The 14,899-nt window shown below is 41.4% G+C and overlaps 1 protein-coding gene across 1 annotated transcript in view; it reads right to left on the bottom strand.

Moving 5' to 3' along the window:
* Positions 1 to 14,899, bottom strand: part of SLC6A7 (solute carrier family 6 member 7) — a 212,935-nt gene that overhangs the window by 142,110 nt on the left and 55,926 nt on the right. The window contains exon 2 of the mRNA XM_077468287.1: positions 11,989 to 12,172. Within this exon, the coding sequence (XP_077324413.1) occupies positions 11,989 to 12,172 (184 nt within the window). The remainder of the gene's footprint in view (positions 1 to 11,988; positions 12,173 to 14,899) is intronic.

Raw genomic sequence — 14,899 nt, 5'->3', positions numbered from 1 at the left:
TGAAAACAAAGAAGATACCAAATAGATATCAACAGGTCAGACTTTTAAGGCATGGAAGCAAATAGGAAAGTAGAAAAAAATATTTATTTTATTGAAAAATACAATATCATAACAGTGTTCAAAACAATATAAAAATCATATGAAATGATATAACTTGTACATTGAGCCCGTGTGCGTCGCGTCAAAATTATCAATTGTCAATGTACAAATTATATCATTTCATATGATTTTTATATTGTTTTGAACACTGTTATGATATTGTATTTTTCAATAAAATAAATATTTTTTTCTACTTTCCTATTTGCTTCCATGCCTTAAAAGTCCGACCTGTTGATATCTATTTGGTATCTTATTTGTTTTCCCTTGATACATTAGGGATGTGGCATTGTGGGTGCTCCCTTCTTCCTATTTCTCATACAGTGAACAGTTATCAATAGCGTGTGAGAGGCACCTTATGAACCATAAGTTTTCCTATGGATAGGAATGGACAGGGTCAGTGCCTTTGTTTAGTACAATTATATAATGTTCCATTCGTGCTATTCTGAGACCCACTATCGTGACACTATTGTTGACATAAAACTTGTATCAATGTGAACCCTTGTTATCTGTAAAATTTGATTTCAATAAAAATTATTGAAAGCAAAATCTAGACCTAGCCTTTAATGGCTTTCAAACTAGTTGATTCAATGATGGCAAGAAAGATTGTTCTGATAAATATTTTTTCTGTGAAAGTTCGAGCGAAAATCCAACCATGTATGGCCAGCTTCAGCTGTATGAAATTGTCAGGCAATTTAATTCTCCAGCAACCAAGCATAGCTGAAGCATCTCTTTTGGGTGTACTGACCCTTTACGTTTTCATGAGCTTTCCATCTTTACAGCAAAGAGTTGTTAACAAATCAACTTGTTTCAGGAGACAAAGTCAAGACTTCCTGGAGAGAAATGACTGTAGCCTAATATTTTATTTTATTTCAAGTACTTATATAACACCATTAGTTTACACAGTACTTTGCATATATTGTACATTCACATCAGTCCCTAACTCTCAAGGAGTTTAAAATCTAAGGTGCCTAGATCTCATTCATACATACATATACTAGGGTCAATTTAGACAGGAGCCAATTAGCCTACCAGCATGTATTTGCAGTGTGGAAAGCAACCGTAAAACCTGGAGGAAACCAATGCAGGTAGTGCTGTGGCTGGGATTCAAACCGACAACCCTACTGCTGTTAAGTATAAGTGCTAACCACTTGGCTACTGCGCTGTCCATAATAGAACAGAGGTGTCAGGAGAAAGTTGGCATACTGAATGAGGGCTAATAAAAATCAATCATAGGTACACAACACATTAGGAGAAGGTAGAGGGGTCTTTGTTGAAACAAACTATGCAGCACCACAATTTGACACTTTCATGAGATAATGCCCTAATTTTATGTACTGACCTATGTAGCCCTTGCCTTCTATAGTTATATATTATAGTAAAATGTTATATATGTCTGAGTGTCTACAAGTTCCCTTTGTAGTGAATGTTTTGGTCACTTTTATGTATGATTGCGACCAATGCTTTTCTTGTAAAAATTGCGACAAAGTTAACACAGCTGTTCTTCCATAACAACTAATCAGAAACTGGTTTTCACATTGTAACCTACACTGGAAAAATCCATTTGATCGAAGGTGATAAACTGCTCTATTTTCTCTTCTCTGCTTTTTATGAAAAATATGTTTTTTAAAAAAGCTCAGTTTTGCACATATGCTTTTTTAAGGTCAGGTCACAGCAGTAATAAAATACAAATCCTTTACCCATGTTGGACTGTGTGAAGCTAGATAGCAGTATCAAAGGGCAAATGCTGAAGACAGAAAAATAATATTTTAGCAGATAGCTTCAGATGTGTGAGAAGAAAAGGTGGTAGTGTCTGCTGTCTGTCAAATAATATCTAATCAGATTAGCCTGTAGAGTCAAAGAGCAAGTACTGATAAAATTCTGGCCATAGATGGCTTGCATTTTCTGCTAAATTGTGCAAGATTCTATCCATTCATGGCCCTGCAAGCAACCCGATTCCCACCCACCCCCTAGTTCAACAAAATCCATTTTTAAAATCAACTGAGGCTGGTGGTAAATGATCTGCTGAACAGTGACTGCACCGCCCATTATATTCAGGCCACCCACACATGCTGTGGCTGCCTAAATACAATAGCCAAGGGAAATCAACAACAAAAGAAACCCAGCCATTATCATTGAGAGTCCATAATTATTTACTGTTGATAAATTTGAGACAACAGAAAGATAGAAAGTATCCATTGCATTTGGGGGGGGGGGGGGGGGGAAATCCCCCTTCATCAATACTTGGAGAACAAATCTAAAATTGAAAAAAATTGGGGAGCACCAGCCTAGTGCATTATCCCACGTAAATTTTTTCAAGGTATAAAATATTAACTAACTAACTAATTAATTACTCGCAAACAGGAGATGTAAGTAAGCTCAAAACAGCCAATCTTCTGTGGATAAAAAGTCCTGGAATATACAGTTTCCAGACCCTGGTCGGGGGACCAAGCTGGGGCCCCAGCTGGTTGAAGCGTTTCAAAGGTTCAGAGCCCTGGCTTCTTCCTCAGAACTTCTAAATGCGTCAGCCAGCTGGTCCCCCCAGGGTAGGGAGACTGTATATTCAAGGACTTTTAAGCCAGGGAAGATTGGCTGTTTTGAGCTTACTAACATCTCATGTTTGTGAGTAGTTTTTAATATACTATACCTTTAATACATTTGCATGAGATAATGTACTGGGTTGGTGCACCCTCTTTTCTTTACATTTTTCAGACTTTTCAAGGACACCCCAAGTTCTAGAGGGCAGACAATCCTGAAGCAATACCCCTGGTGAAGTGGACTATCGCATTCACCTAAACTGGGCCATTATACTCATGCACAAGAGTTTTTTTTTTCTCTTAGATAACAAATAAAATAGCTTCCTATAGTAGCCTTCCTTACTGAATATACTCCTGGAAAGTATTCTGTGTCAGAGGAGGAGTGCCAATAGTCGCAATGGATGTATGTTTAAATTACTCATGCCCCGAAATGCTGAAATTGCCTACATTTTATCTTTTTTGTCTTTTCTTACAGTGCATCCGGAAAGTATTTACAGCACTTTACTTTTTCCACATTTTGTTATGTTACAGCCTTATTCCAAAATGGATTAAATGTATTATTTTGCTCGAAATTCAGCAAACAATACCCCATAATGACAACATGAGGAAGTTTGAAATCTTTGCAAATTTATTAAAAATAAAAACGAAAAAAAAAATCACACATGCATAATCATTTAGAGCCTTTGCTCAATACTTTGTTGAAGCACCTTTGGCACCTATTACAGCCTCATGAATGTTTGAGTATGATGCTACAAGCTTGGCACACCTATTTTTAGGCAGTTTCTCCCATTCTTCTTTGCAGGACCTCTCAAGCTCCATCAGGTTGGATGGGGAGCATCGGTGCACAGCCTTTTTCAGATCTCTCCAGAGATGTCAGGTTCAAGTCTGGGCTCTGGCAGGGCTACTCAAGGACATTCACAGAGTTGTCCCGTAACCACTCCCTTGTTATTTTGGCTGTGTGCTTAGGGTTGTTGTCCTGTTGGAAGATGAACTTTCGCCCAAGTCTAAGGTGCATAGTGCTCTGGAGCAGATTTTCAACCTGGATGTCTCTGTAAATTGCTGCATTCATCTTTCCCTCGATCCTGATTACCGTATTTTTCCGTGTATAAGACGCTACTTTATCCTTAAATTGTTAGCCTGAAATTCGAGCAGCGTCTTATACACGGTCAGTCAGCCTGGGAGAGAGCCGTGCGGGTGCCTAGATGGTCATAGCTTGTGAACGGCTTCCTCCAATCACGAGCCATATGTTAGTGACGTCAGCTGGAGGAAGAGGAGGAGGTGGAGAGTGCGCAGATACGATCCCGTTCGACGTGGAGACTGCGCAGATGCAGAGAGCAGAGCGTTTTGAGCCCAAGATGTCACAGAATAATAAAAGTAAGAGACTGTCTTATTCTGCAAAATTTAAACTCAGTGTAGTTAGCTATGCAAAAGAGCATGGGAATAGAGCTGCAGAGAGACAGTTGACTGTGACTCAGAAGACAGCAATGATGCAAAAGAAGAATTCTGTCTGGAACTAGTGATGAAGAAGAGAACATTGATGCAATAGAGGTTGAATAAAGTGATATGATGCATAATATACTGGTATGTAAAAGTTAATTACTAAATAAAACTGTGTTCTGTTTTACCTGTTTAAAATATGGATTTCTTAATTCTGGGTCGCAAAAGTGGGGGGCGTCTTATACATGGGGGCGTCTTATAGACGGAAAAATACGGTATTCTCCCGGTTCCTGCAGCTGAAAAATATCCCCACAGCATAATGCTGCCACCACCATGTTTCACTGTAGGGATGATATTGGCCAGGTGACGAGTGGTTCCTGGATTCCTCCAGACATGACGCTTGCCACTTAGGCCAAAGAGTTCAACCTTTGTTTCATCAGACCAGATTTTGTTTCTTATGATCTGAGAGTCCTTCAGCTGCTTTTGGCAAGCTCCAGGAAGGCTGTTATGTGCCTTTTACTGAGGAGTGGCTTCTGTCTGGCTATTCTACCATACAGGCCTGATTGGTGGAGTGCTGCATAGGTGATTGTTCTTCTGGAAGGTTCTCCTCTCTCACAGAGAAGCACTGGAGCTCTGTCAGAGTGACAATTGGGTTCTTGGTCATCTCCCTGACTAAGGCCCTTCTCCCCCAATTGCTCAGTTTGACGGTGGTTGTTCCAAACTTCTTCTATTTACGGATGATGGAGGTCACTGTGCTCATTGGGACCGTCAATGCTGCAGACATTTTTCTCTACCCTTCCCCAGATTTGTCCCTCGATGCACTCCTGTCTCAGACAATTCCTTGGACAAAATGGCTTAGTTTGTACTCTGGCATGCATGTTAACTGTGGGACTTTATATAGACAGGTGTGTGCCTTTACAAACCATGTCCAATCAACTGAATTTACCACAGGTGAACTCCAATCAAGTTGTAGAAACGTCTCAAGAATGATCAGTGAAAACAAGACGCACCTGAGCTCAATTTTTTGTGTCATGACAAAGGCTGTAAATACTTATGTACATGTGATTTTTTTCATTTTTTATTTTTAATAACTTTGCAAAGATTTCAAACAAACTTCTTTCACGTTGTCAGAATTTTGAGGAAAATAATGAATTTAATCCATTTTGTAATAAGGCTGTAACAAAACAAGATGTGGAAAAAGCGAAGCGCAATGAATACTTTACGGATGCACTCTATATAGGGCCTATTTTCGGATTTGACTAGGATATCTTATTTGCTGGGAATTTAACTGTCACATTGGTTGTGCTCTCAACCAAACTGTCTAACCATCAAATGCCTGGTGTCATAACTGTTCACATGTGCAGCATCATGGCAGTTGAAAATCAAACAGAGGCTAAGATGACAGCTTCCTTGGCTGAAAACGATAGGAGGGTTTAGTTACGCTTCAATAAAAGAATGCCTTTATCATTTTCTGTCAACTTTCATTATATAAAATGTATTTTAAACCAAAAACTTTTTTCTAGTTTTGAAAAAAGTGGAGAAGGATTTGAACTGCCATGTTTTTATTGCCATCTAAGGCACCGTTAGGGAGATTTACACTCACTTCCTGTTCTGCTGACAACCGTTTCATCAGACCAAGTGAGGGAATATCTGTAACAGGGACACAGACAAAAAATATCTGACATGGGTGCTAGCCTTCCCCTACTCTACTAAAGAAAAGTATTATATGTATGTGAAAATAATTTTAATTATACTGTATGTTTCTATTGGACAGTTTTCCTTACTTCTTGTCTGGTAAAATGTTTACAGTAGTACAAATAGTGAGAGTAAAACTCTCTAACAAAAAAAAAATTGACAAAGGTTCTAATCCTTCCATTCTCTATTCAAAACTAAGAAAACAAGTTTTGACTAGACGTACACTTAAAGCGGAGGTTCACACAAAAATTGAACCTCCACTTTTCCAGAACCTTCCCCCCCTCCTGTGTCACATTTGGCACCTTTCAGGGGGGAGGGGGGTGCAGATACCTGTCTAAGACAGGTATTTTCACCCACTTCCGGGCATAGACTCCCACAGGAGTCTACGCCTCTTCCTGTCCCCCCGTGCTGTCTGCTGGGACACATGGGTCCCAGAGACAGCAGGGACCATTCGGATTGCACAGCGCGACTTGCGCATGCGCATTAGGGAACTGGGAAGTGAAGCCGCAAGGCTTCATTTCCTGATTCCCTTACCGAAGATGGTGGCAGCAGCATCTGAGCACCGAGGAACGGTTCAGCCTCGGATGCTGACATCACTGGACCCTGGGACAGATGAGTGTCCTTATTTTAAAAGTCAGCAGATGCAGTATTTGTAGCTGCTGACTTTTAGAAAAAAAAAATTGCGGGACTCCAGCTTTAAGGTATCCTTAAGCCCTTGTACACACGGTCGGAAAATCCGTCAGAATGTGTCCTATCGGACCGTGTCGTCGGATAATCCGACTGTGTGTGGTATGCATCGGACTGATTCCGTCGGACCCAATTTTCCAACATGTTGGAAATATTTCCCAACCAACTGGGCCGATCGGACATACTCCGATCATGTGTAGAGAATTTTGATCGGACCAAGTGCCACGCATGCTCAGATCAAATTCCTACATCAAAGCTATTGGCTACTAGCCTGAATGTAGTCCCATCGTAACGAAATTACGTCATCACATCATGAAAGATTGGATTTTTCGCCAACTTTGTCCAACCGTGTATATGCAACAGTTTTGGACAAGATCCGACGGACAAAATCCGACGGGCAAAATCCGCCGGATTTGGTTGTGGAAATCTCCGAACGTGTGTACAGGGGCTTAGATGTCCAAGAGAGATCATATGCACAATCATACTGGGCTTCAGGCTCAGCAGTATGTTTTTTCATGTGGATGGGGTCAGACAGCAATGCTGGCGGATCATTGAGGAAACACTAGATACTGGGCAGGATTGCTAACCTAGGCAATTAAATGTTCCCAAGAGCATTTGGTCTTGGATCATATGCAGGGCCTATAGAAAAGGGAGTGTCTCTCAATCTTGGCAGATGAAAAGGCTGGATCCAGAAAATGACATAAAGGGCCACAGGGGTGCCACCCCCCTATTCCATGCGCCCGGTCCATAATCTAGATGCAGGGCACCGGATGCATGGATTTCAGTTAAATTTTTTTTTTTAAGCACAAGATTAGAACTTGAGGCTCTAATTGGCTTCAAAAAGAGTGGGCTAGGGGCGCAGTGCACCCACCCAGTTGTGTGACGATAGCTCCTCCCCCCCCCCCCCAAAAAATATGGACCAGCCGCCACTGATAGTATCTATTAAAATATTCTTTAAAAAATATGCTGTATATTATACTTTTCTAAATAGCTCGTATTCAAATGTTTAAATATCTAGAAACAACTATAATAGCTCAGTTTAGAAATAGTATTGTTTGGGCTGGATTCAAAAGGAGTGATGATCTAGCTCAAACCTTACAAATCCTCTCTGTATTCAGGAGGATCCCCAACCCTTCTGGTTAATGTCTACTGGATTCCTTAAAGCCAGTGCACCTCTTTAGTTTCACATATTTGTATGTCAGGAACATGCAAAACCACGTACTTTCCTGATATGCAGAGAAAAGCGCTGCACTTTAGCAAACATGCAGGGTGCAATTAGTTGTTAATGCAACTGGTAACTGAATAAAAAAAACTTTAATCTCTAAATTCTGAACACAATAGGTGATGTGACTAGATGCCAGCAATCATGGGAACTCTTTTTTATTCTTCATTTCTCTCTCCATAGCAACAGCAAAAATCTCTGCTGTTGCATCACCTGAAAATGGCCTTGATCGACATAATTAGTAACTGTCTATCCAAACTGTCAAAATTTTTAGAAAATAGTATTATCTGGAAGGGATAAAATTAAATAAAATGAATTTTCAAAAAACTGCAGTAAAAGCAGATGTAAAATACAGATTTTGGTGTTACACATCACAACCACTGACATCCCAGCTGTAATATTTTCAGTTAAAGTGTATGTATAGCCATTTTTGTTCAATTATATTTTTGGACCCCAGTCAAGTTTTGCTATCTGGCTCTCCAATGGAGGGTTTTCCCTTCACCACCTGTTTTTGTGACACAGATTTACCAGACAGGAAGTGAGGGATTGCAGATTTTCCCTCACTTCTAATGCCCTGTACACACAAGCGGATTTTCCCGGAATTCCGATCAAGCTTGGCTTGCATACACACGGTCATACAAAAGTTCTCTGAACTTTCGACTGTCAAGAACACGGTGACATACAACACTATGACAAGCCAAGAAAATTAAGTTCAATGCTTCCAAGCATGCCTCGAATTGTTTCCGAGCATGCATAGAAATTCTGCTCGTCGGAATTAGTACAGATGATTGGAATTTCCGATTGGAACTTCTTTTCCGACCGAAAAATAGCGAACCAGCTCTCAATCTTTTGCTGGCAGGAATTCCGCCAGCAAAAGTCCGGTGGAGCATACACGCAGTCGGAATTTCCGACCAAAAGCTCTCATCGGTCTTTTGCTGGCCGAATTTCCGATCATGTGTACAGGGGCATAAGAGATAAAAATGTGTCACCAGGACAAGAAGTCAGTTGAGCCTCTTACAGGTTCTAACTTATATACTCCTTCATACAGTAGAAAACATTTTTGGCTGAAGATATTCTTTAAAATACAGCTGTAAAAATATTGAGAGGTAGATAAGGAAGTTTTTCTCTAAAAAGAACCAGTATGGGTCTATAATATACATGTGTAGACCATTTACCTATTTCCTATTGCAACCTTTTTAAAGCTGGGTACACACCGTCCTTAACCACTTGCCGACCGCCGCACGACGATGTACGTCCATTTTTTGAAGAGGGATATCTCGGTAACGGCAGCAGCTGCTGCCACAACCGAGGTGTCCATCTCTTCAGGCGGCGGTCGGCTGTACGATAACGGTGGTCTCCGCGGCGGATTCGCCGCGAGATCACCGCTATCGGCGGCGGGAGAGGTGCCACCCCCCCTCCCGCCGCCCTCCCGCACCTTCCGCCGCTTACCGGAGCCGTCGGCAGCGGCGGAGGCGATCGGGTCCTTCAGTCTGCTGGGCATAGAGACAAGTGAGGCTAAGATGGCCCCCACTCGTCTCTATACCATAGGAGGGCGGAAGCGACGTCAAAACGTCACTTCCGCCCATACCTCTTAAAGGTATATTTTTTTTTTTAAATGTCAGATTTTCTTTATTTTTTTTTTTATTTTTTTTTTGTTGCATTTTAGCCCAAATATGAGATCTGAGGACCTTTTGACCCCAGATCTCATATTTAAGAGGACCTGTCATGCTTTTTTCTATTACAAGGAATGTTTACATTCCTTGTAATAGGAATAAAAGTGATCCATTTTATTTATTTTTTTTTTAAAAAGTGTAAAAATAAATAAAATAAATTAAAATAAATAAGAAAAAAAAAAAAAAAATTTTTTAAAACACCCCGTTACGACGAGCTTGCGCACAGAAGCGAGCGCATACGTGAGTAGCGCCCGCATATGAAAACGGTGGTCAAACCACATATGTGAGGTATCGCCGCGATCGGTAGAGCGAGAGCAATAATTCTAGCCCTAGACCTCCTCTGTAACGCAAAAAATGCAACCTGTAGAATTTTTTAAATGTCGCTTATGGAGATTTTTGAGGCTAAAAGTTTGACGCCCTTCCACGAGCGGGCGCAATTTTGAAGCGTGACATGTTGGGTATCAATTTACTCGGCATACCATTATCTTTCACAGTATAAAAAAAATTGGGCTAATTTTACTGTTGTCTTATTTTTTTATTCAAAAAAGTGAATTTTATTCTCTAGGGTGTTAGAAAAAAAACAATATAAAATGTTTGGGGGTTCTAAGTAATTTTCTAGCAAAAAAAACTGTTTTAAACATGGAAACACCAAGTCCGAAAAAGAGGCCTGGTCCTTAAGTGGTTAAGCAGTTGATTCAGTAGGAACTGGCCGACTTTCGCCTCATGTGTACAGCTCTTTGTAAAACAGAAGCCAGGCTTGTGACTGGCTTCTGTCGGATGGGCATGCTGGAAAACATGCTGGCATATGATCAGTGATGGAAGCAACTGATCACTGTGTGCAGGGGGATCTGTAAGTTTTCGTTCGGCCCTCTGGGATGATTGAAAATAAAACTTCCCATTTGTACCCAGCAATAGACTAAAATTCTATAGTTTTGATTGGCCAGCTTGTAAACAGTGCTGTGACGCTAATACATTTAGTTGTGTGGAGGAGAGAACAGAAAGATGACCTTATCAGTGATCTGCACATAAAAACAAAAAGTACAGAAGCACGGAATCCCATAAAAACATAGCAGAAGTCCAAGGATGCCCCTGCTGATCTGTGTCCACTACCAAAAGCACCCACAATGGTCACATGAGCATCAGAACTGGACCACAAAACAATGGAAGAAGGTACCTGGTCTGAGGAATCACATATTCTTTTACATCATGTGGATGACTGGGGACATGTGCATTGCTTTACCTGGGGAAGAGAGGGCACCAGGATGCAGGATGCAGTATGGGAAGAAGGCAGACTGACAGTGGCAGGGCTGTTTTGGCAGCAAAAGGGCCTATTTTTATTCAATACCAGGCTTCAAACAAGAAACCTGCTCAATATTAGCTGGGTAATCATAAAGTTATGGCTGTTTGGTATGCATTTCACCATTGTAATTTAGGTTTTTATGCTTATATTTACACTTAGGCCTCATTCATATTGGTGCATAGGCCTGTACAGTGGAAAATTAGCATTTGTCTTTGCATGTGGAACCGCCTAAGCTGCAGGCAGTCTGCATTAATGGGTGGATATGCAGTGGCAGTCTGAACTCTAGGCAAGTGGAGGTTTCCCTCTGTCCTGTAGATGACACTTTGCCATTATTACAGACAGAGTGGAGTCTGATTGGTAAATGTCCCCTCATGGACCCTGTCAGACTCTCAGGAAAGTCAGTTGTCCGATTGGTTGCTGTAATCGTTTGTGATTTTAGGCACCATCTTGGTGCAGTACCTTATATAATAGTACCCGCATTATTTGGGCATGCCTAGAACGAGGGGTAGATCAGGAACAGAGACTTTGCTAGTGATGGAAAATATGTAGCACTTGGAGAGGTTCCTGTCAAGTAAGGCCATAACAGGGACAACGCCTACCTACAGTAAACATCCCCATATCCAGAATAGCAAAATGGGGCTCTTTCCAGCAGTATTACATTTCCGTCCTGGTAGACCATAAACCTCAACCCCTCCAGGAGAAGCTCTTCTTTGGTAATAAAGGCCCAAGCCTGGTAACACTGTATAAAAACCAACTGTAATATTGCCACCTCTCTTTGCCTACAAGATTTAGCAATTATGTATTACTGTTCACCTACATAAAATAGTCAAGATAATTATTACAATCAAAAACTGTGTGTGGTCTCTTCCTTCTCGGTACCTTGGGCCTAGACCCAGTCTACAGGAGGGTGTGAGGTCATGAACACACACTGTTTGTGTTTAGGGTCGGGCTTATGCCTCTGCATGCCTGTCAAACCCAGCTGGAGTCCATACAGCTGCTATGTATCCATTCAATAACACAGCCTGCCTCTATATACTTTATATAAAGAAATACCTAATTAACGCTGTATGAGCCTCTGTGGACAATGTGATAGAGGCCATAAAATAAAGATGTTTTACTACTTTTTTACCATTATAAGTTTTTTATCAACACAAAAACAATATTTATTGCACAAGAAAATAGTATAGAGCCAATCAGAATCCATAGTGTACTGATCTGACTTTGGTAAAGTGATTTCTGATTGGTTCCTATAGGCTACAGCACAGTGCTCTTAGAATTTTGACCCTCACACTGATTCTTAAACAAACATATAAAGGCACAGCAAGTGAATGTGAAAATTACCTCCTCCATTGGTATATGCTCTGTATGGAAATCTCCAGACATTTCCCAAGCCAACACAGTATCCAATACACGATAGCAGGAAGTCTAACTTTCCAGACCAATTCCCTCTGTCTTCGGGGTATTCTATGTCCAGCTCTGCATCATCACGATCACTGGGGGTCATCAATAGGTCAGGAGTGATGGGCTGTAGATCAGAGTTATGAATGTGTTTAGTCGCTTTGCTATATTTATAAGTAAGACAAGTCATTTTTTTATTGTCAGAAATTATTTAATGAAAAACAAACCTGTGCTTGAATAAAGGATATCTTTCGACCAAGAATAACATAATACCAAAAGCAAGTCATCAGCCCTCTCTAAGGTTTTGTGCAGTTGAAAGCAGGAGGGCATCAGATGATTGAATACAGATCCTAACATTTGTCCAACTGCTTGCCACCTTCTCGGATAGGGAGCAATAAAAATGAATGATAACTGTCCTGTCAGCTCTCACAGATGCTGTAGCCTGTAGTTTATTATGCTGTACGTAAACCAATGCGATATAGGGATTCGGTAAACATCATGTATTGAGCCATTTGGTTGATTTGTCAGAAGTTATCAATCTCATTCAAAACCTTAAAGTGGTTCTAAAGGGAAAACATTTGTTACCTTAATGTATTCCCTGAATTAAAGTAAAAAATGTTCCAATATTTGTATCACCACCTCTCCCCCTAAATACCTGAGTTCTCATTTGATCCAGTGCTGTGCCCGTCTGCAGTGGCTCTCCTCTCCTGTGGCAGCTTATGCATTGTGGGTGCACGGACACTGCCCCCCCCGGTAACACTGCCGTCGCCTCCCCTTTTAGGACACCGGCGCATTCATTATTAGGGCAGGGATGGGGATGTGACTTTTTAAAACACATGATTAGAGCCAGAGGCTCTAATAGGCTTCAAAAAAGGGTAGGCTTAGGGCACAGCTCACTGTGTCCACATCCCACCCAGTTGTGTGACTATAGCAAATAAATCTTCACTATTTTCACACTAAATCTTCTACCCGCCAATCAGGAAGCAGATGTGAGACCTGTTTCCCGACTGGCCAAAATGTCAGGTGATCCTATTGGGCGCCTGAATTGGAACCAGGGAGGAAGTTGCTGGAGCCAGAGAGGAAGCCACCCTGAAGCCGCTGCCTGGACCCCACACCCACTAGCCTGGAGCCCGCACCCCGTCACACTGGATGACACCCCCATCTATCTAGATCTATCTATCCAGGTAAGTGCCGGACTAACCGACAAACGCATGGGGAGAGGTGGCAGTTGTTAGTGTTGTGCCGCCGAGGGGTGGTTGTTTGCCACCCCCCCCCCCCCGAACAAAAAACTCACCTGCCACCACTGCTGCTCTCTACCCTTTCTCACAGGACAGAGAGGCAGCAAAGAAAGCCATTGGCTCCTCCTGCTCTCAATCAAATCATGAGCAGGGGGCGGGGCCGAGCCATGCTGAATGTGTCTATGCACACACAAAGCAAGGCTCGAGAGTGGTCCTGCACATGTGCATCTATGGAAAGTGAATTTCTATGGTGACACAAAGAGAAGAGGAAGGGCATAGAGCACTGGCAGGGGACCCCAGAAAGGGTAGGCTTTGCGGACACTGTGCAATACTATTGCACAGAGCAAGTAAATATAACGTGTTTATTAATTTAATTAAGAGAAATAAAACAAAGGTTTACAACAGCGTTAAGAATAGTTCTACTTTGCAGTTTGGACTGCACAGGATGGGAAACCAGAGATTCTGTTGTTTTATTGGTTTATTAAAGCAACGCAAAAAATGTCACAAACAGGCATATCTACAATAGAAGAGATACTTACCTTCTTAGGTAAACACTTTATGTTGTGTCAATCAGGAGTGTTGGACAGCATGATGGCTTAAGCCTTGTACACACAATCAGATTTTCGGACGACCGACGTCCGTTTTTTGTTGCACGTACACACGGGCGGATTGTATGGCCTACTTAGTCCGTCATACAATCCGACGGACAGTCCGTCATACATTCGAATGAACGGACTTGACCACACACGGATGCACAAACAGTCCGTCGAAAGCTTGCGCGATGACGTGTACAGCACGTACGACGGGACTAGAAATAGGAAGTCCAATACACAGCAATGCAACCTTCCGCCGTGTAAATCCTTTCTGAGCATGCGCCATTCTTAGTCCGTCGAACTAGCCTACTCACGAGCAGATTGTCCGCTGAAACCAAAGTATGACGGACAGTATTACGGAAATTCCGAAATACTTAGTACGCCAGACTGCACGCTGAAAAAGTCCACTGAAGCCCACACACGAGCGTACTGTCTGCTGAAATGTGTTTCGGCGGACTAAGTAGGCCATACAATCCGCCCATGTGTACGCGGCTTTGCTCTTATGATTTTTTTTGTAGGAGACCATACTGATCAAATGAAAATTTGCACATCCAGCTTTCGTCTGGTGAAAAAACTGGAATCGGCTGTTGAAAGCACCATACTAACAATCTGAAAATGGTGGTTCGTTTGGACAAAATTTTACTTTAGATTTTCGTATTGTGTGTACGGGCCTTAAGTAGTTAGCAATTCTAGCAGCACTAGGGTTGTCAGTTTAAATCCCAACCATAACACAACCTGCCTGGAGTTTGCGTGTTCTCCCTGTGCTTGTGTGGGTGTTATTTGATCACCACTGCGTTATTTATTTTTTATTTTTTGCGCTATAAACAAAAAAACTTTTGAAAAGAAATCAATATTTTTTATTTCCCCAGAACATATCCACAAAAAAAAAAAAGTAAAATGAAATTTCTTTATAGTTTAGACAAATATGTATTCTGCTACATATTTTTGGTAAAAAAGTTATAACGTCTTAAATCTATGGAATCTATACATGAATTTTGAATTTTTTTTATACTAGTAATGGCG

Source organism: Lithobates pipiens, unplaced genomic scaffold (genome assembly GCF_037356315.1).
Source record: "Lithobates pipiens isolate NorthernLeopardFrog02 unplaced genomic scaffold, aLitPip1_a1.2 Scaffold_8, whole genome shotgun sequence".
Lineage (NCBI taxonomy): Eukaryota > Metazoa > Chordata > Amphibia > Anura > Ranidae > Lithobates > Lithobates pipiens.
Note: the sequence above shows the minus strand (reverse complement) of the source record. Positions and strands in the feature narration are given on the sequence as shown.